The sequence below is a fragment of the Lissotriton vulgaris genome, chromosome 4_1 (genome assembly GCF_964263255.1).
Source record: "Lissotriton vulgaris chromosome 4_1, aLisVul1.2, whole genome shotgun sequence".
Taxonomy (NCBI): Eukaryota; Metazoa; Chordata; class Amphibia; order Caudata; family Salamandridae; genus Lissotriton; species Lissotriton vulgaris.
Genome location: NC_141691.1, coordinates 1,982,230,991 through 1,982,254,184, shown reverse-complemented (window position 1 = coordinate 1,982,254,184; position 23,194 = coordinate 1,982,230,991). Strand labels below are relative to the sequence as shown.

Genomic DNA, 23,194 nt, shown 5'->3' with positions numbered 1-23,194 from the left:
GTCTTGATGACGGCTACCGATTTTGGTTCCGGCATTGCAGCTGTTGATGTTTACCGAGGGAGCGTTGGGAGCGCTGACCTTGGTCTCGTGCTGGCTTAGTTAGTTCATCCCAGTGAGGATGAAATTCTTTTCAGCAGCTAGGAACAGAGTAGAAGTTTACAAAGGGGAAGTCAAAACTGAGTTTTTGGTTATGGTCTTCCAATGGCCCGTTAGGTTGTTTTAATTTTTCTCCAGTGGGTGACAACCTTTGTAAGGTCAGGAACTGAAGAGCCTGTGATGGAGAGTACGTTGACGAGATCCATATTATAGACTATGATGATTTACGAGCTGAGTCTTGTGATCAATTTGTGGCTTTGGCCCTTTGGGGGGTCGTAACTTCTGACTCGAGTTCTAGGTCATGAACCGTTCTGTGGAGATCCAACATGACGGAAGGAGATGACAGAGCCAGGGAAGTCTTAATTTGTTGTGATTCTTCTGATCGAGTGTGCGATAATTGCTCATTTAAGGGAAAGGAGGGTAATTTTGAGCGGGCAGGAGATGCGGTGGTTGGCGCCCTACCACGGACAAATATTTCTGGGTAAAGGGAGACCAGATGAGGAGGAGTAGGAACTGTTGCAGTTTGATTGTAAGGGCCTATATTGTTGTTATGCGTCAAGTTGGGAGTACTTTTGATCAATTGGTCAATCCGAGAGAAATATTCCCTGATGTCACTGGGACCATTATTTTTCCATTTGGCTAGCTGCGTGGGGAGGATAGTTTGCGATTTTTGCATTTTTTCCCCCTTTAGCGGCTCTGTTAACCCCTCAAGTGGAGTTCCGTCTGCTCCAACTGCTCCCGCTGCTCCACCAAACCGTGGGGGACACTGGGATGATTGACACCCGCGGCCTCCCACTTGAGAGTAGAGCAGCTTAGTCTTCTGTCGTTTAGCAGTCTTGTCTGGGCGGTGAGTGCTTTGTGGTTGTGTGCAGCTCCTTGTTCTCATCTTTGTGAAAAAGGGGGGATTTTCCTTCACTTTCTCTTTTTCTTTCACCCATGGGTAATTGGAGTTAACTGTTCTTTGTCGCTTTGTCAATGGTTGTTTCCCTTTATTTAGTCACTGGCATCTAGGCGCTTCTTCACTTTTTTTTTTGCTTCTCGCCTTTCTACTTATGCTCTGGGCGAAAGCGAGTTGCAGCGAGAGAAGGGATGGGCGGGTGAGGTGGGGAACAGCAAGGCAAGGGTAGCTCCTTCCTTCCTAGCTGGGCCTCGCTAAAGAAAACAGTGCTTCACCTTCAGTCAGTGGCTCCCATGGTTTCTGGGAGGATGGCAGCCGGTTGCAGGCAAATGGTGGCAGAAGACTCACTAGGGGCTCGCGGTGTAATGACAGTTCGCTGTATAATGACGGTGAGCGGTGCTCACGGGGAGGACCACGGCAAGCCGGACCTAGTCTGACTGCCGTCCAGTCGACCCCCCCCGGGCTCTTACTCAGCGGCTGCCTCTATCGGTAACCGCGCTCGCGCCTTGTCACTGCATCTTGTCTCTCCCCCCTCTCCCACGCATCAAACGCTACCTCACCTCACCTCGCCTCTGCCAAACGAGCATGCGAAGCACGGGGGCCCCAGCCGTGGTGCAGATTTCAAGTATGGATTGGGCTGTGGTCTGCAAGTTGTAGAAAAGAAAAAGAAGAAGCCGGTAGTTTTTGTCACCGCCTCTGGAGGTCTCTGACACCTCTAAAGTTTCTGGCATCTTTCACAGAAGCAAAGCTGCACTCATTAACCCCCTCCGCCACCGCCGCTTGGACTCGGACTAGCGCTGAAATTTGCGCCCCCCAGCACCCAGAACCCGACACTCGAGGCACTCGAGACCCGGCAGTTCCAGGTAACTCCGGTGTCTCCGGTAACAATGTTGTGGCTACTCTGCAGCGGCCCTGCAGCAGCTCCTCTGGCACTCTTGGATAAGTCCTAAACTCCTGTACTTGTTGGCTAAGCAAGAGACCAGCTTTATTGAGTCTCAGATTAGCCTTTCAGTGTACACTATATAAAGCAAGGATGGGATTGTCCTAAATTCCTTCCAAGGCAGGCTGGGAATTTCTGAAAGCGGCCTCCTTCATCTGTTATTCTGGTCTTCTTGGTTCCACGCAGCACTCTGAATTCCAGGCGGGGGAAGCAGTACTTCCTTATCCCAGTAGTGATTAGTGGTATGAGATTTTCTTGAGGTTGCCCCCACACATTTCGAAGGATGTTAGCATCCTCGACCTCAATAAACAGCATAGCAGAGCTGGCATAAGCGCTGGTGCCCCCTGGTGTGACAATATTTTTGGGCACCCCCAAATGACCTCCTCCAGATATTCCCTCGCCAACACTCCTCAAAAGTGCCCCTCATCTCTCCATCACCCCTCTCTCACATGTATTTCATTTATTTAATAGTGCCTCTCATACCCGTGGAAGGTGCCGGAGCACTTTACATCAAATGTAGAGACATTGAATCATATGTGTGTAAATTAGTGTATTAAAAATGTTACATAAGGCAAAGGTCACTACACGGTGTAAGAATCAAATGTCACCCATACAGGTAGGCATTTTCTTAAAGTGCTTGGTCTGAAGAAGCACAAACTCAGGAATCAAAACTTACCGCAGTGGTTAGTGTTGGCTTTAATAATAATAATTTATTTCGACCCAAATAAACCCTTTTAAGCAACATTAGGATAATGAAATACTGAGAAAATATAACTTTCTAACCTATTTCATCCAGTTTGCATGCAGATCTTTGATGGCAGTTCACTGCGTTCGGTGCTATATTACGATTGTAACTCATGAACTGCAAGTAAAAAAAGGATCTCTATAACAAAAGCAGTAACCCACTGAGCTACCCACATAAAATACTGTTCTGTGATCTTCATGGTACATGTTCTTTGCAGTAGACATGTTAACTCTCTGCGCTACTTTAGATTAGTCAAAACTGCTGCCACTAGAAAAAACTCCGATCTCTCTACAGAAATTACATTAATTACCAGAGTTATCCAGTGGCGTTTGGCATGTAGGCAGAGTCGAGGAGCAGGCATATGTGGTGTTGGTGCCTGCATGCATGCACGGTGAGTGGTAAGTGTAAATAAAAAGTAAAAAAGAAAACACCTACCTTGCTTGCTGCACAACTTCCGATGTCCAAGGTTCTCCTCGCTCCGGTCTCCTCGGGCTCCACTAAATTCCCTTAATCGATTCTGACGCTGCTGCCTGCTGTCATGCTGTTACCAACGTGAGAGAAGCACCAGGATTGGAGGGAACACCCTCTCTCTCAAGAGCACTGGATGCCTGTGCTTTCTCTAACACATCTTTCTTAAGACAGTTTGGTTAGAGAAGTTTAAAATACGCATGTCTGGCTGACCATCGCAAGACAGTCAGACTAAAAGACATGCACATGCAAACTGGAGAGCACAGCTCCCTGCTGCCACTCAGCAGCAATGGCCCACCCTGTCCTGATGCTTTTTGTAAAGAATTATTTTTATTTGCATTTATGATGCATAAAAGAGAAAAAAGAAAAGAAAAGCAACAATTACAATCAGCAAGACAATCAGCAAGCAGAGTACTGTCTGCAAGTCAGAAGTGTTCTGACCAGCCACATCATATACAGTATATCTCAGACAAAATCCTTAGCAGTACATTACGCTATCACAATGTTAGACAATACACGATGTCCTACGTTCAGATTATGGTTTAGTAATATGTAGTGGGATTTCGGACACTAGTGCCAAGGAGGGGTTCAGGTATCAGGTGTGCATACTAAAGATGGTCCAAATTCACAGTATTTAGCCAATCTGCAAGCGGCTCCCCAAAATCCCGGGGGCGGGATCGCGCTGGGAGCTGTTCCCAATACACTTCCAACAGTGCTTTACAATCGGTAACGCTAACGATCCAATTTCTGGTGGTTGGCGGTTGAGATGCCCTCCAATGAATAGCAACTTGGCGTTTGGCCATGACCAGCAACAGCACGGTTAGCCTCTTGCGCTTGGGGGGGAGTATCAGCGCTGTCACCTAGCAACTCCGCCAGCGGAGTGCAGTATAACTTTTGACCAGTAATGGCCCAAATGTATTGAAAAATGAGATTCCAAAAATTAGCAACCGGCTGGCAATTCCATGCCATGTGCAGGAAGTTCGCTTGTGTGTCCCCACAGCGCCAGCAGCGATCATCCGAGCACAGGCCCATTCGGTGTAGCTGCGTCGGAGTCTGATATAGGCGTTGTGAATATTTAAAGTGAATTAACCTTAGCGATAATTAGAGGATAGCAGTCGCGACTGTCCACACATCGACTTCCATAGGTCATCTGAAATGTTCATCCCTGCCTCTCTCTCCCACCCTACTTTGGCCTCCGTGGTGGTCAGCGGGATTCTCTTTCCATTGTGTTATATATATGGGTGATCAGTTTGCGGCCATGTTCGATTACCAGTACATTTTCTAGTGCAGCTAGTGTCGGTGGGGGGTGGGGGGGGATGTAGTAAATGTATTCCTGCAGGAAGAACGCATCTGATAATATAATAGCAAGTCTGCTGCTGTGGGGGGAGCCCGTCTGCACATTTGTTCCATTGTCAGGAAGGTGTCTGGCGAAATAGGCCTCTGCCTTTGCAGACTTTTAGCTGTGTCGCTCTCTCTCGTGCCCTACGGTCTCCTATCAGGGGTATTTGCAGATGGCTCGCTATCTGCTTCAAGGGGGCGTACAACTTGTCAAGCTTGGCTCTTATACGCAGACCTTCCCAAGCTCAGAGTAGCGCCTCCACTGTGTTAGCCTTATCTCACGGCCTCTTGACTGGTTGGAACACTGCCCTGGCTAGTGGTAATGGTGCTGCTCTATCCATCTCTATCGCTACATGCGGTTGAAAAAGAGTAGGGTGTTCTCAATAGTGTGAGAGTGTGACTGCGTGCTATAAGCATACAGTATATAGTCAGGTGTGGCCAGTCCCCCTTGGGACTGGGGTAGGGTAAGTATCTCCCATGCTATCCTGGGTTGTTTCCTGGCCCACACCAATTCGATCATAAGGGAGCGTAGTGTTTTTAAAAAGTGTGTCGTTAGTGGGATGGGGATGTTAACAAAAAGATATACTAGTTTAGGCAGTATAATCATTTTAGTGCAACGCGTCCTATCAGTGAGAGGGGTAATGTCTTCCACTGATGTACCCTCTCCGTGATCCAGTCGATTGTCTTGCCATAGTTTTTGAACCAGAGTTTATTCAGATCATTACTGAGCTAAATTCCCAGATACCGCGTTGGTCCATCCACCCAAGTGATGGGGTATTCCGTCTCAAAGGGGCGAGTACCGGAGGTTAAAGGGAAGATAAGAGACTTGCTCCAGTTTATGCGCACCACTGAGAGTTCTTCGTAGTGGATCAGCTCACGCGTCATGGGTGCCAGATTTTCACTAGGGTTGGTCATATAGAGAATAATGTCATTGGCGTATAGGGAGATTGACAGACCGCGTGATGTAAACCCGATACTGGGGTGTGTATGGTGTCGAATACGGGCTGTCAGAGGCTCTGTTGCGATGGCAAACAGTAGGGGCGAAAGGGGGTAGCCCTGTCTCTTCCACCTGCGTATATTGAAGGGGTCTGATACCAGCCCATTCACCCGTACACATGCTGTGGTCATCGTGTATTATAATTGTATCTGGTTGATGAAAATAGGGCTAAGACCTATTCGGTGTAACAGTGGAAAAACGAAGCTCCACTCCAGGGAGTCGAATGCGTTAGTGGCAACCAGCAAAGCTGCGATTGCAGGGTCGTGTGGTGCCAAATAGTGCATTAAAGCAAAAATCGTGCGAAGATTATGAGATGTAGACCGTCCTCTTTTGAAACCGGATTGATCTGGTAAAATTATTCGGGTGAGCAAGGGTTGCATTCGGGTAGCTAAAAGTTTTGCGAATATTTTAACGTCTTTATTGAATAAACAAGATTGGGTGATAGGAATCACCGTGGGAGGGGTCCTTGTCCGGTTTTAAAATTGTTTTAATAAGGGCTTCCCTCATCGAAGGGGGCAGGTAACCCACCACCACAGCTTAATGGCCCCGAAGACATTACTCTGCAAAGTCTCCTCCATCAGCTGCCTTGACTTCAGCAATCTGTAAAGGGGTTCTTGAATGTTAAAAGGTTGGCAAATGTAAAAAAAAGTAATATTTCATAAATTGTCCCTCTATTGCCTCAAATCACCCTTACCACTCTGCTGCAGCTACCCTAGTGTACCATAATGCTGCTGTAGTGTAGTTCCTATTTTCCCAATAGGCTCTGCGCATTGGAATAACATAAACAGCAGTGTAGACGTAGGACTGAGGTTATCTAGGTCTCTACTGACTATGCTAAACTTAATTTAGGTTTGCGCCAGCTAGCTCAGAGGTCACTGGAAACTTTCTTGAATGAAGAGGGACGGATAACTTTCCCTGGCTCAGACAAGAAGGGATTCAGTTTCCGACAACCGCATAAACATGACAACTTTGCTCCCTCAGAATAAGAGTATATCTCTAGAGTCGTGTGAAAACAATAGACAGATATTTCACTCAGTCAGCAGTGCATACTTAGTTTCACCAGAGTGCAGAGAAATAGAGAGACAGGCGTTTTCAATAAAAAAGGGTTATTTATTGAGCAGTCTTCTTTCTCATACAAGAGAAGTGAATTGCCACAATTGCTATACTTAGAGTAAAGTAAAGTGCGTACAGTAAAAGTAGTATTATGAAATAATACTGTAAAAGCATTGATACGGTTTCTTAGCCATATGATACTTTAAAATGGATAAAATATATACATACACAAATACATTAACTAAAATACTCAACTGGTGCTTCTAACTAAGCCTACCCCGGTGTACCTGACCTAAGCCTAATACTCGGGAAGGGACAAGTAAGTAGCGATATTAAGTTAAGTTGGTTACAATAGTTTTGCCAAGAATCTGCATCAAGAATTCTCCTAAGGGTTTAGTCAGCTCCGTACCTTGGTAATAGACTGTGGGAGGTCTGGTATCTCTTTGTTCAGAACTCGATCTCCCAGCAAACCTGCAAGGGTGGCTGGAAACACCGGAGCTGGATTTTCTCGGCTGGAGAAAAAGACAGCGTCTCTCTCAGTGCGTCAAACAGGAGGGGCGGCTTCCGCGGGCACTCGCATCAGCTGGGCTCTCTGGCAAGTAGATGGCCGCTCTGCTCCAAACCACTGTGTCGTTTCTTAAGGCAACGGCTGGTATTTTATACCTGAAAGGATGCCGGGTTTGACGTAAGTTTGGACATAAGACGTCACCAAGAACTAACCGTTCTTGCAGGACTTCAGGAGTTCTTGTTCAAATCAAAACAAAAGCAGGGGGGTTTTCCCGGGCTGTTGAAGGCTTGGTTTGTTTAAAGAACGCGTTGTGCTTTCTAGGAGTCGATGGGAGTAGCCGTGCTGTGCTTTGGATTGCATGGGCTATTACTGAATATGAATCTGATTCTTATGCCGTTTCAGGACATTATTGATTATAACCTCACAAGGGCATAAATCGGAAATATCGAATTAGGGTCCTAGATAAGAACACAACACTGCTTTGTGTGCTGTTTTATGTCAATATCCTACATTTCACCGGCAAACAACAACAAGATGCTAAGGCACTGGAAAATACATCACATGCACACAGAGGTAGAGGCAAAATGGCAAAATAGAAGTATTTGCACAGCAATAAAAAAGTATATCACCAAAGTACAAACAGTGCTGCTGGATACAATATTTGCTAATCAAAAGGCATCTCAAGTCTCAAATGGTCAAAGTAGAAATGTGTGATTTACAAAGAGAGATAGATGCAAGAGGATATCGCTTTTATCACTATGGTGGGTTATAGTAGTGATCAAGATACACCAGTGCACGAATCTAGAAGACCAGTTAACTTAATTGTCTTCACAGGAAAAACTCCATCAAGATTTACCAAAAAGAAAGACTCAGCACTCACTAATTATCATGGTTTCTAATTATATGCAAATCAATTCAAAGTTAAAGAATTACAAATTAAATCACAACTCAATCACATACTGCACAGACTTAATGCTACTTTTTCTTTACTGCTTACTTTCTTTATTCATGTTTTAAAACACTTCTTTTTATTTTGTCATGGCCAACGTGTTTCATCCCAACTGGACTTCTTCAGGGCTTGTGTTTATGTCTCCAGACCCTCCCTCTTAGTCCATACCTACACTCTCCAGTCCCTCCCTTGCCATCCCACCCTACCACATGATATACCTTTTTCAGACCATATAAAAATAGCCTGCATTAACCTCATCTTTACATATGCGAGGAACCTGTAGATTTGTGCCTTTGAAACTGATTTTGAAAGTGAAAATTAACCACACCAGTGAACTGACCGTGATTTTCAAAATTGACCATTTCTGGGGAGCAGTGGTTTGATTTTAGCATTCAAATATAATATATATCGCCTGAGGGAATATGCAGTTTTTAGAAAAGATGTCCTTTGATACACATTTCATTCGCTGTCAGCAAATGTACATATATAAAAAGCGGTTGGTCAAACAAGTGTTCACCTTCAGAACATCTAGTGAAATGTCCCCAAATCTTCAAAGACTTCTGCGTGGTTACCACACAACGGCTTTAAATTAGAAAAAAAGGTTTCACTGCACTTCCTGCAGGACCACAACACAATTCCACATTTCATTTTATCTCCAATTTTATCCTTTCTTTGTAAACAGTTGCGTGCAGATCGGTTTTTAGGCGTACCCCACTGCCATTGGTCAAAAATGAACTTGTAGGAAATGGGACTACATCTAGCCCCAAATAACCGCTGGATAAACAAGCACACAGAAAGTAAATGAAAGGAGATTTTGGAATCCACAAGAGTCGACAGAGAACCGGAGTTCACCGCAAGTGGTAGAGATGTTGCACGGAGCAATTCACAAATGGACATATTGAATAATTACACACAGTAATGAATTGACGGATTATAGACATGCATGTTGGGAAATGTAGTTTTCGAAAAAAGAAGGCACCCAAGGGCGGGGAGTATTAGAGTCTTAGCCAATTGGAAGGGAGAACGCACGGGTAGAGAGTTTTAAATAAGTAGGTGGGAACAGGTAAAAGATTACTGCTCGAGGATGATGGCGATGACGAAGGGCTTTTAACAACTAGCATAACAGGTATGTAGGGATGTAGGGAAGTGGGTTGCAGAACATGATTTGATTCAAAATGAAAAGTATGGGGGAGATGTAGTGGGATGCCGAGATTTAAGTGGTAAGAGAGCAGTGTAAACAGGACGTAGGATACACGTTAGTATAAACCTCAGCATTTGTTTTGAATAGCCATTAGTTTCGAATTGAGATGTTTTTTACCTTGGGATTTTTGAATGTATAATAAAGGGTTTGAGGACGTTGGCGGTGAAGGGAGGGAGGGAGACTGGGACTACCTGGAAAGCGTCTATAATTGGATTGAGACAGAGGGGTGAGGCCAGAAAGGAAGAAATAGGAGGGACAAGCGTGCATTGTATCAAGCATATAGTGAGAGGGGAAAGATAAAATGTAATGTACAGACATGCAATGTTGAAAAATATGTAACGTTAAGAAAATTTGTCGCAATCATATATGTATTCGAGTAGAGAGGTGTTGATAATTATTCTGTTATTATTTATTGTAGTGACCCCCGAAGAAGGGCACCAAGATGCCCGAAATGCATTGGGTTTTTTACATGAAATAAAGACTGCTTGCGATGAATTTTGCATCTTTGATATTCTTACAAGAGGCCTGGATTGGCACAGTTTGAATGGATGAAAATTGAAAATTGGCATTTGATCTGGTTTGTGGATTTGGATTAAAACGAGAATAAAATGTTTCAAGAGAAGTCAAAATATTGGATAAAAGTTGGCATATCAAAAAGATAGGGTTAATGGTTTTGGTAAAACAGGCATGCCAGGGGCGGCTTGAAGCTGTGCGACTGGTTCTTTGGGGCTAGATGTAGTCCCATTTCATACAAATGTCAATCTTTTGGGACATGTGGTCCATTCATTCAGCCATATTGTCTAACTTGGTGTCAATAGCCTTCAAACTGCTGCGTACCTTGCACATCATTGCTCGAATATCATCATCCAAACTGAGTCCATTTGGGTCTCGGGGACTACTGTAAGCGAAGCAGTGAGCGGTTCGTGGAGGCATGTCGATCGTTTCTCAAAGGTAAGTTTCAGTTGTTTGTTTTCGGCCTTCCTCATTTCGGTAGTCGGTGCTTTACCACTGCAGTTCTTGGCTTTGTCATGACCGATCTGTATTCCCCCTGCTTATGACGCAGGCGGGCCCTATATGCGGATAGATTACGTTTAATTCTGAGGCTGTAGTGACTTCCCGCTGGCAGTAGAGCCTCCTTGTGGGGCAATTCAATGATGGTGGCCTGGTTATCGAAGAGAGCACATGCACGGTGTCCAGCTAGGACAGATCAGTGCTAGGGATTGCTCCTCCATTTGGACACCCCACTGGCCAAAATGCCCCCAGGGATGAAAAATAAAATGGTAATAAAGTTAATATATCACCATTTCATTTTCCATCCTCCCATCCTGAACTAAGCATCAGGACAGGGTGGGGGCGTGGCCGAGCCGAGCAGCAAGATGGCCACATAGGAATGTGGCTCTGCCGACAGAGCTCAAAATCCGTTCAAATATCGGAGGCCTGGCGCACCGTCAACGCCTAAAAAGTAGAAAAACTCCAAGACTTACCCCCATTCAGCGATCGGTGGGGCACTAGGTGGAAAAATCCAGTGGGAAACGGCGACTCCAGCGCTGAGACAAGGGGCCTGCACTGGGCCTCAAGAACGCAGTGGGGACTTGCGACAGCTGCCTCCGGTGGTGATGTGTGACTAGAACCATGCTGCTGATCTGAAAGCCCACATTGAGACCACGCTTTGGGCAAAATTTGTGCAGGCGGTGGAAGGTCTGGAATATTGAGCTGTGGAGAGACGCAGCCTAAAATGGAGCCCCCTTGCAGCAGGACACCTGCCTGAATGTCTGCGGGAGCTATGACGGCCGTACATGCACACCAACCATGGTGAGTCTGGCTGGCCAGCGAGATCCTGTCCCCACCTCTCCCGCCGCAGTCTGCAGTCAGGATAAATAGCCTGTGGGTGGGGGAAGCGGGCTGGTGCATGTGGTAGAGGCTGGTGGATGAAGCCAAGCGTGCTGGGGAAGGTTCATCACCAAGGAGGTCGGCCCGCTCAAATATTGTGTTAGAGGGACACCAGCACTGCGAGGATCCCCAGATCGTCGCTCACCAGGTGCCCGCAGCACTCCTGTGGTGATTCCCCCCTGCGCTCACTTCGCGGACCCCTGATCCCCGGCAGACGCTGCTGGGCTGCCATATTCCAGGGGCCCCCTGTGTCAGTCGTGGTGCTGTGAGGCCGGCAGGGCCTAATTAACCCTTCCTGCAGTGCAGGGAATGACGTGGGGGTAGTGGACCCCCCTCCAGTTCCAGCAGACAGTGAGCAAGCAGTGCATCAAGAAGAGCCCCAGAGAGAGAATCGCTGTTTTCCTGGCACCGTCCGGCTGCGACGCAGCCTTGCTCATGAACTGCGGGGAGAGAACATATGCCAATTCCCCAGTAAGAACATTAGCATAATAGTAGTGAGATTTGGACTGAGCCACTGTTGGGCGCATAATAGGCCCCAAATTTCTGCAACAAGAGCTGACCGTGGTGGGAACCGGTGCGGCGGATATAACCGATCTCGGCTGTCCTCTGTCAGAGACCGATGGGAGAGGTGGCGTGCAGTGAGGTGACTGCTAAAATTCAGAGGGCTGAGAGGAAGGAGTCCTATTATGCGCCCAACAGTGGCTCAGTCCAAATCTCACTACTATTATGCTAATGTTCTTACTGGGGAATTGGCATATGTTCTCTCCCCGCAGTTCATGAGCAAGGCTGCGTCGCAGCCGGACGGTGCCAGGAAAACAGCGATTCTCTCTCTGGGGCTCTTCTTGATGCACTGCTTGCTCACTGTCTGCTGGAATTGGAGGGGGGTCCTCTACCCCCACGTCATTCCCCGCACTGCTGGATGGGTTAATTAGGCCCAGCCAGCCTCACAGCACCACGACTGACACAGCGGGCCCCTGGAATATGGCAGCCCAGGAGCGTCCGCCGGGGATCAGGGGTCCCTGTAGTGAGCGCAGGGGGTAATCACCACGGGAGTGCTGCGGGCACCTGGTGAGCGACGATCTGGGCATCCTCGCAGTGCTGGTGTCCCTCTAACACAATATTTGAGCGGGCCGACCTCCTTGGTGATGAACCTTCCCCAGCACGCTTGGCTTCACCCACCAGCCTCTACCACACGCACCAGCCCGCTTCTCCCGCCCACTGGCTATTTATCCTGACTGCAGACTGCGGCTGGAGAGGTGGGGACAGGATCTCGCTGGCCAGCCAGACTCACCATGGTTGGTGTACGTGTACGACGGTCATAGCTCCCGCAGACATTCAGGCAGGTGTCCTGCTGCAGGGAGGCTCCATTTTAGGCTGCGTCTCTCCACAGCTCAATATTCCAGACCTTCCACCGCCTGCACAAATTTTGCCCGAAGCGTGGTCTCAATGTGGGCTTTCAGATCAGCAGCAGGGTTCTAGTCCCACATCACCACCGGAGGCAGCTGTAGCAAGTCCCCACTGCGTTCTTGAGGCCCAGTGCAGGCCCCTTGTCTCAGCGCTGGAGCCGCCGTTTCCCACTGGATTTTTCCACCTAGTGCCCCACCGATCGCTGAGTGGGGGTAAGTCTTGGAGTTTTTTTACTTTTTAGGTGTTGATGGTGCGCCAGGCCTCCGATATTTGAACAGATTTTGAGCTCTGTCGGCAGAGCCACGTTCCTATGCGGCCATCTTGCTGCTCGGCTCGGCCACGCCCCCACCCTCTCCCGATGCTTAGTTCAGGATGGGAGGATGGAAAATGAAATGGTAATATATTAACTTTATTACCATTTTATTTTTCATCCCTGGGGGGCATTTTGGCCAGTGGGGCGTCCAAATGGAGGAGCAATTCCTAGAGCTAGTATGACATTTTAATTGTTGGCTGAAAATTGCAGGATATAAAAGGATCTCTACACTGGGTGTTTTTAAACCCGTAACAATTTTCAAAACACAGTTTACCCCCAGCTCAGTGATAAACTGCCCCGCAGTTACAAAACCGATCCGCAGGAAGAACAGGGGCATAGCTTCAGGGGGGTGTTTGGGGTGTCACACTCGCCACCGATAAATGTATTCTCTAGTAAATAGTTGGGTGCAGGTGCTTTCAGGTGGGTCTGGTGAGGTGTTTCTCAGATTTTACCAAGCACACACAGTCAAAAACACACATGCCCCCACACATACACACACACTCTCGCTCTCCTCTCCCTTTTGAATTTCCTAAAACTGTTAGTTATTTCACAGCATATTGAATTAATAACCCTAACAATCCACATTGTTCTCCCTTTACCCCGGCCTCTTAAGACATCTCATACCCTGAATTTTAAGATAATGAATTCTACCATGTTATGCCAGTGACATTGTTGGACATTATGAAGCTCACCCCCAAATATTACTGACCAAGCAAAGCCCCTGAGAACAAAAGTAGGCCCTAACCCTTCCAGCCTCCCGGGGAAACACCAGATACAGGTACAGCCAGCCTGGCCTTCACTGTGGACCGTCTGGCCTGTCTGACTTCCTGAAGTCCAAAATGCCAGCAATTAACATCCATAATGGCATAAAAATCAAATAATCTGGAGAGGATGTGAGAAAGAGGTGTACAGGTACAGAATCACTGCTTAATTTACAAACAGCTGTAAGTATACTTGATACTCACCAACAGGAACCTATATTTTAGTAGGGCCAATGCTAAACTAAAGGCACTGCAGGTAGCTGCCTTATCGTGCCACCACAAATAGCCGCAAGGGGTCCCCAAACTGCATCCTGTGTCCAGAAAAAATCATTTTGCTTGAGAACAAGGAGCACTCAAGTGTCATTATCTTATCCCTTACACAGGGTGTGATTGAATCACACAGCTGAGGTTCCAACTGGATACCACACGTCCCTGCAGGGAGGAGTAAGGAGGAGCAGGAGGAATGTATGGGAAGCAATCATAGGGCAGCACAGCTACATTTCTTCCCTTTAGCTTTACACACTCAAATCTAAATCTGTCATACATTTTTATCATGCATGTGTAGGTGTAAGGCATAGCACCCATGGGTGCCCAGTAACCGACGTTTATTATTACTAATCTCAAAAAGGTTAGTTTTACCATGAAAGGAATGATGAAAGGAAGAGCAGGTCTGCCTGGATTTGAACCTGTGACCATGGAATCAGAGATGGACTCCTGCAGCGGTTCCAGTAGTCCACAGAACTGCCAGATATAACTTTGCATTGCAGTACACAAAAATCATATTTGGAAAAAGAGTATGCATGCATCCAAAAGTGTATAGTGCCAGCTGGCTGATATACTAGCCCTTCCTGTTGTTCAGTTCACTTGTCTCTGTTTTTCTGCAGCTGCTGCCCTGCAGTGCTACACATGTGATGGTGTTACACCCAGCAGCGAATGCAACGTTGTGAAGAACTGCTCAGAAAAAGCGGACTCCTGCAGGACTACGTTGTATGCAGCAGACATTGGTAAGAGTGATCATTGTGAAATAAGTCTTTACAGTCATGAGCTATTTACACTAGTCTCAGATTAAATGGAGACTCATCTGATGACACCGAGTTCAAAGAAGGATTAAACTGCACTGTAGCATGATCAGCACAAAACGTGTTCTACCCACGTCTTAAGCCGTCTACTACTTGTTCTTTGTGGTATCATGACGAAACAGTGTCATGATGAATACACAGTAATCTCTGAGCACACCCACAATTCATTCATATAATTTAAACATAAATATGGCAAGCAACTCCAATCTTCAGGAGCCGGAGCAATGTATATATTCTCCAAAGTCAATGCGCAAAAAAGTCCACTTTCAGTATATGAAGTCCATGTAATTTATTTCACAAGTTGATTAAACCAGCCAACACGTGTTTCGTCGTGCATTAAATAATACTTCGACTTCTTCAGGGCTGTAATCAAACAAAACATTTTCCATAATCAATATTAACATTTATCTTATAACTGAATATAGATGTGGGATAGTACCAACCACCATCTAGTCAAGTAAAAGCCTGCAGAGTGAAGGGTTTGAAGTATGAAAATAAATATTCAGAGAAACCCATCCAGTCTCAGTATCCACCCTTAGTGAAAAGAAAAGAACAACCCTATCACCAAGATATATAAACAAGGTAAGGGTAAATTTATCACCTCTGTATCTGTCAGTATTCTCTCATTCTACTGTGGTCCTCACAACGTCAACAAACTAATCAATCTGAAAAAACAGAAATATATCAAAATAGTGTACACCTTGAGTACCGTCTCTACTATCAAAAAAACACTGAATATTCTACGCTAGGATCCAAACAGAAATTATTTGCCAGCTTCAAGTTAAGCATACACCCCCTATGTTCCTAATAAATTAGGTTTACCTTCAAATTCTCCTCACAATTCGTCCAGCAATATGTCAAATATCTATCGCTCCATTCACCTATAATTTCCACTGGAATCAAAATAAATATATTATATTCAGAGTTTACTGCTGGTTAGAATTGATACATAACGTGTATCCTATAACACTCACCCAGTAAATATCATCTGGTGTGTTCTTGTTAAGCAATCTCTGAAACTTCAAGTATCCTCTGTATTCTGAACAACAAAATTAGCACATGTCACTCCCTAGTTTATGGTCCATGTACCATAACTAGTATAATTAACCTTCAAGTGAGTAAACGAGTCTGACTCAGTATACAAATCTAATCAAAAAGCTGGGAATACCCATATTAATATATTACACAGCTTATACATAAGTTGCCTTTGAACTGCTACAAACCTAATATAAAATTCATCGCTATTGGAAAGCGGAAATAGTCTCTTAACTGTAACTAAGTGCCACATCGAAAGGACAATCAAATATGCATTTCCGCAGTCGATCATGTAAGACTACTTATACTCACCAATGGTAAGTATTCAAATATATTGTACACAGGATCGTCGTCTTCTTTTAGTTCAATATACGGTTATCTGTGTCAAAATAATGACTTAATAAGATAACCCTTAAGGATAATAATATTACTCCAAGTAAACACTGTTATACCACACTCACCACTTGTCGATTTCTCCAAATATCTCGACTACCTAGAATATATATGTAAAGAAACGGCAATTACTATCTTATACCGTTCTGATTTCGTCTCAATAAGACCCCAGTCAGCGTTACTACAAGTTTACCTGTGTTAAGTTCATTCTCAGCATATCCTCTATCGTCCGATCTGTCCAAGTATTGGCGTCTAGCATGGGCGCCATCTTGAAGCATCCTTAAATATGCTTATATGTGTGCGCCATCTTGTAATATGTTCGTATTTTTTCTTTAACATATAAACATATTCCTGCCCATGTAAACGGGCAAACAACTATCTGCAAACCGATATCATACATCTTTATATATGTGATGTATATCGTATTCTAGAACATTAGCTTTACTCAAATTCAAAGTATCGGCGGCTTGCGTAGGCGCCATATTGGAGTGTCCTCAAATGCGCTTACATACACGCGCCATCTTGTAGTATCTTAGTACCATTTCCAAACGTATAAACATGCTGATACCCGTGTAAATGGGCAGTGTGTATACCAGCAATCCGATGTCAAGCATCTTTACATAAGTGATGCATCTAGTTTACAGGCACGTTGACTGTACTCAAATACATTAAAATTACTTATTATATCTGTTCAATTATCCTATTTCAACCGTGTCACCGAAATTATTCCTAGTTCAACATCTGACCCTGTGCTCCACCATAAATCCCGGGATAATGCACCAATCTGTTTGTATATATTTATATACACTAGTCACATGATAAAACCAATATGTGTATACATCTCGTGCCATAGGAATGGGTGAGTAGGGTTCATGAAGGGCGAGTGTTTAGCCAGTTAGCCAGAAGAGAGGCAACCGAGAGTGCAAAGTTATCTCAACCTTACAGTATCATTCCATCATCAGACATATAATAATTAGATGGGAAGCGAAATCAAATCCTAGGGAACAAGAGTCCCTGTACAGTCTAGTATCAGAAATCCGCCAGAGATCCACAGTAGGCATATCATAATTGCAGTCTAAACCCAGTGGTGAGCTCTATATTGTTCAGAGATCAGCTCAATTATTACTCATTGCCCAAGAAGTACTGGTACTCATTATCAATATTAAGCCCCTGTTGGACCGATTTCAATCTCATTATCCAAAGTACTTCCCTGCGCCTGAGTTTCAAAGTTCTGTTACCTCCCCTGGGATCCTGAGGTACATGTTCTATTGCATGGTAACAAAATTGATGATCTCCCTGATAGTCCATGTTCTGTACAAAATGAGCAGCTATTGGGTATCTAGTGTCCCCATTCTTCCAGGCCCTAATATGCTCCATCATCCTGTCTCTAAGTCTTCTTATCGTGCTGCCCACGTAGATCTGTCCGCATGTGCAGACAATGATATATACGACAAAGGAGGTTTCACAATTAATGAAAGTATCTATTTCATACACTGCTGAGTTGTTGTAACTGAAACTCACAATCTTTTTACAAGCCCATCTGCAACAATTGCATCGCCCACATTTATGGAATCCTTTAGTTAAGTTCCTGGGCCAGATCTCTCTATTCCTAATAGGATAGCTCGGGCTCAAGTCACTTGCTAAGGTTCTACCTTTCCTGAAGGTCACAGCCGGTCTCTGTCCAATATGTGCCGTTAAGTCCTTATCAGCTATCAGCAGGTGCCAGTGTCGATTCAAAATAGAGTATAATTTATTAGACTCTGTATTGTAATTGGTAACTAGGCGAACCTCTCGTTCTTTCTTCTCTATGGTCTCCTTATCCTTTAATGTATAAGATCGTTCAAGTTTACAAACACGTTTTTTCGCCTTTTCAATGTCTGCCCGTTGGTAACCCCTAGCTAGAAATCTGCATGACATATCCTGTACTGTATCTTTAAATTCATCATTCTCCGAACAATTTCTCCTTGCACGGACCATCTCTCCATATGGGATGGATTTTATCTGAAAATTAGGGTGGCAACTCTTTGCATGTAATAATGAGTTACAACTAGTTTCCTTTCTGTACATCTTGGAACACAACTTATTTCCCTTGATATATAGCTCAACATCGAGAAAATAAATTTTCTCCTTGTCATATTGTGTCGTGAACCTCAAGTTAACATCATTGCTGTTAAGGTATTCAAAAAAACACAGAAGGTCCTCAAGGCTGCCGGTCCAGATCATGAGACAGTCGTCTATGAAACGACCCCAATATTGAATATATTCAATCCACCTGACCCCACGACGACCCCAGATCCACTCCGCCTCGAACCATCCCATGAACAGGTTGGCAAAAGACGGAGCAAACCTGGAGCCCATCGCGGTCCCAAGGCGCTGTCTGTACCAATTTCGATTGATACATTGCTCAGAGATTACTGTATATATTGTTGCTTCATATGAAGCTGTAGATGTAGGATACGCATCTTTCCTCTAGAAGCACCTCTTGATTACTGCTATTAATTACGATTTGTACCCTGAAGTTAAGGTAGCGCGCCCATAATAGGTTGGTATCCCCCACTATACTAAGTTTTTGCAACTTGGAGCTGCCACCTGGAGGGTACGTTAGACCTGCCTTCATGATGAATAGGGATCAGGAAGCACAAGAGTTATTTAATAATCTCAAGACAGGGAATAAACAAGGCAAGACAGTCAATGCACCTACACCTGCTAAGACGGAGGGTCTGAAGGAAAAATTCAAAAGATTGGAGAATTTGAAAAGACAAGAGCTTAACAAATGGTGGGACGCTGCTACATTGAAGCAATATCTCTCTCTTAATAGAATACCCAGGGGCTTGAGATCACAAATCATGCCTACATATGAAGACCTGGAACCGGATCTGTTAGCAAATTGGGAGCAGGAGCTCACTAACTCCTCTAGAAATCTTATTAATATTCTTATAGAGAATGCAGAGAGGAAGATAAAAAAATTACTTGAAGAAATACATAAATTAGAAGAGGAGATTAAAGAGCTCAATCAACCAGAAGTGACTATTAGAAATTACACTATTTTGGATAACTACTTAACAGACCTCCAGGCTGATATAAAGCATAGGAAAGCAAGGAAGCTGCAAAGAGATGAGAATGGAAAGGGGCGACCACTCGGTCCCCCCGAACGTATGGCGGAGTACCTCGATCCCCCCGGGAAGCCATTTTGTGGCGGGAAGCGCGTCTCGGCTGGTATGCCCGAAGCGGCGTAGCCGGGGCGCGCTTGTTCCCGCCCTAGAATGGGCTGGCCTAGACACCGACGTAGCCAGCCCCGCCTCCGGGACGGGTAGGGGCGGGTTTACGCCCGCCCTGAAGATGGATAAAAGGAGACGCAAGGCCTGAAGACGTCCTCTTGTTCTTGTGCTCCGAAGCTGCACCTCCTCGCCACACGTGAGCTCGGGACAGAACGAAGAGCCAATTTTGAGCGTTTTGATCTTTTTCTTTGTCTTCTAGATACTTCGTCGGAGAGATGCCAAAGAAAGTCGCAAAGAAAATGTCGACCGACCAGATGGTGCGGGCCCTTTTCAAAGATATGGCAGACATAAAGAAACGGTTGGCAGAACGAGACGGGGAGGAGGGTTCGGGCCCTGCGCCGGCTGGAGGGAGACCGAAGAGGCCGAGAAAGGTCCCAGCCGGTGGAGACACCCCGGTTCCCCCTGCACCGCTCGAGGCACCGACCCCAGTTCCAATAGAGGGGAATCCAATCCCCGTTGTCGTCACCCCGACGTCCAAGGAAGACATGCCCCCCGAGCTGGCAGCACAGCTAGCAGCTTGGTTGGGGGATAGTAGTGATGGCGCCACGGCTGCCGAGGCACAGGCGCTGATAAAAGGGCTTCGTGAGAAGAGAGAGGCAGCAAGAGTAGCTGCGCCATTGGCGGGGATAGACAAGCCGCAAGCGGCAGAAGCTGCGTCCAGTTCAGGTAAGCGGCCGTTGCCGATTGCAAGGGACGAGTCAGCACCCTCTCGTAGAGAGAGATTGGGACAACATGTGCCTTTAGCCATAAAGGAAAAGATCTGGGCAGGGGAATATGTGAATATTTTTTCCTTGCTTGTTGATCATTATGATGTGGAGCATGTGAAAAGTCAAAAGGACTTAATGCATCCGAGTGTTTGGCGCGCAAAAATGGCCGCCTTTAAGGTTAATGAGAACATTGGCAATTGGGGCAATGCATGGGGAATTTTTACATCGATTCTGGGGGAACGTAGGCCCGAGTTGCTCCCTGAGTTTCCCGTTTATCAATCACGGATCATGGGTTACTCGACAACATATCAAGGCAACCATTGGTTTTGTTACGACAATCTGTTCAGGAAGGAAAAGGAACATAACAAGAGTTTGTCTTGGGATTGTTACGATTCTCTAACATGGGATAAAATGAAGGAATCGGGAATTTTAAGAATGCCATTGGTCGGGAGCAATGTTGTTGATTACTCCCGCCAGAATGTGGGGACGCCCTTTCGACCAAGTACGAGCACCGACGACCAGTCGAGGCCCGCGGGCAATACAGGGAGAAAGGGTTTCTGTTTTAATTCAACAAGGGGAAGTGTACTAGGCCACCGGGGTCGTGTAAATTCAAACACGAATGTAGTACGTGTGGATCATCCCATCCTGAGTCATCGTGCAGAGCCAGAACGAGTGAGAATGGGGGTAAGGGAGGCGCCAAACAGGTCTAAGCTAGGCCGAGGGGCGCCTTTACCAACCCCGATTGATACCCTGGCAATGATTCCCTGGCTCAGCGACTACCCGGATCGGACTTCTGCCGGGGTGCTGCGGAACGGTTTTACAAATGGTTTCCGCATCCCGGTAGGGGACTTTCAGGGTGTGGGGATGTGCAAAAATCAACTTTCCGTTTTACAACATACATCTGTAGTACAAGAAAAAATCCACAAAGAGGTTAGCCGGGGCCGGGTCGCCGGCCCGTTTAGTGTACCCCCGGTACCAGATTTCGTTTGTTCTCCGTTAGGGGTGGTCCCCAAGAAGGACCCAGGTGAGTTTCGTTTGATCCATAATCTGTCTGCTCCCATTGGTCATTCAGTGAATGACGCAATTGATCCGGAAGTTTGTTCGGTGCGATACGCATCGTTTGATGAGGCAGTAGCCATCTTGAATCGCCTGGGGCCCGGGACGCTGATGGCAAAATCAGACATCGAGTCAGCGTTCCGGTTGCTCCCGGTACACCCAGACGATCAGCGTCTGCTGGGATTCGGGTTCCAGGGGTCATTCTACATGGATAGGTGTATGCCAATGGGATGCTCTATATCATGTGCTTACTTTGAGCAATTCAGTACTTTTTTGCAATGGGTGTTCACTAAGAAAACGGGTTTCCGAAATGTAATGCATTACCTTGACGACTTTTTGTTCCTTGGCCCCGCCGGAAATCCCGCATGTGCACAGGCCTTAGCTGAATTCCGTGTGTTGATGGGCCAGTTTGGTGTACCATTGGCACCGGGAAAAACTATGGGTCCCACGACTTGCCTCGAGTTTTTGGGGATCGAGTTGGACTCAAGGGAGGGGTGTTTCCGTTTACCAGCCAGCAAAATCTGTAAATTCAGGGCAGCCCTCCAAGGGTGTTTACATGTATCCAAGGTTACACTACAGCAGTTACAACAATTAGTGGGAAAGTTGAACTTTGCCTTGAGGGTGATCCCAATGGCTCGCCCCTTTTCTCGCTCAATTGCCCAAGCAATGGTTGGCCTAAAAGAGGGTCATCATCGCACGAGGTTATCGGCCGAGGTCCGCCAGGACATGCGGATTTGGTTAACATTTCTGGCGGACTTCAATGGTCGCGTTGTCTGGAACAAGCCAGCCATGTCCTCCGACGAGCTTGGGCTATGGACAGATTCAGCAGGAAGCGTAGGTTTTGGCGCCATCTTCGGCACAAAATGGTCGGCACAGAAGTGGCCCCTATGGTGGCACGAGAAGGGGCTGACAAGTAACATCGCTTTCCTCGAACTATTTCCCATTCTGGTTGCCCTTAGAACCTGGCCAGAAGGGTTCAGAGATCATTCTGTTGTGTTCTGGTCCGACAATATGACCGTGGTAGAATGCATCAATAGTCAGGCAGCCCGTTGTAAATTGATTTTGAGGCTGCTCAAAGAAATCGTCTTACTGTGTATGCAACTGAACGTGGTATTCAGAGCAAAACATGTCCCTGGGGTGATGAATCAGGCCGCTGATGCACTGTCTCGTTTTCACATGCAGGCTTTCTCGGGTTTCCTTCCTTCAGCGGACCCGGAGCCGGCACCCTTCCCCGAAGCTCTCTGGTCTCTCGGTGCCCCGAACTTCGTCACCTCGTGGGAGAGAGTCTAGCACCCAGGACAAGGAAGGCATATGAAGGGGCGTTCCAGGCCTATTTAGCCTTTTTAGGGGCAGAGAGAGGGGGACTTTGGGGGCAGGAGGAGTGGGTAGTACTTTTCCTGATGTCCTTACGTAGGGCTGGGAAATCGGTGGCTACGGCCCAAAGGCATCGTGCCGCCATTTCCTTTGTTGCCAGGGCCCATGGCATCCTGGACCCAACAGCGTCCTTTACGGTACAGAAAGCGCTGCGTGGGTGGCAACGTCTAGAGGGTCGTAGAGTAGACGTAAGACGACCGATAGGTTTAGACAGGTTGTCCCAGTTGCTGGCCACACTCCCTAACACATGCTCGTCCCCGTTCGAGACCTGTTTGTTCCGGACTGCATTTATGCTGGCATTTCACGGGGCTATGAGAGTTAGTGAGCTAGTAGCAAGGAACAAACGGGATGTGACGGGGGGCTTGTGCAGGGAGCAGGTTCAGATCAGGGGTGATGCAATGATTGTCTCCTTTCTCAGGTCCAAGACTGACCAAGATGGGAGGGGGGACTGTACGATCATTCGCAGGATCCCCGAGTCATCCATGTGTCCGGTTCAGTGCTTAGAAGATTACCTAGCACGAAGGGTGGCATCATGGGGGGGGACATTGTTGAGGCATGTAGACGCCACCCCGCTGACGAGGTTTCAGTTTCAGCGGGTGCTTACAATGGCCATTGCCGCAGCGGGCTTGGACCCGGGTGAATTTGGGACCCATTCCTTTCGTATAGGGGCTGCCACAGAAGCTACAGCCAGGGGTCTTAATGTAGAAC

General features: G+C 46.4%; 1 protein-coding gene across 2 annotated transcripts in view; it reads left to right on the top strand.

Annotated features, from left to right (window-relative positions):
- Window positions 1-23,194, top strand: part of LOC147724780 (ly6/PLAUR domain-containing protein 2-like) — a 180,593-nt gene that overhangs the window by 102,181 nt on the left and 55,218 nt on the right. For both annotated transcript variants that reach the window (XM_086966298.1, XM_086966299.1), the window contains exon 2: window positions 14,449-14,568. In XM_086966298.1, the coding sequence (XP_086822424.1) occupies window positions 14,449-14,568 (120 nt within the window). The remainder of the gene's footprint in view (window positions 1-14,448; window positions 14,569-23,194) is intronic.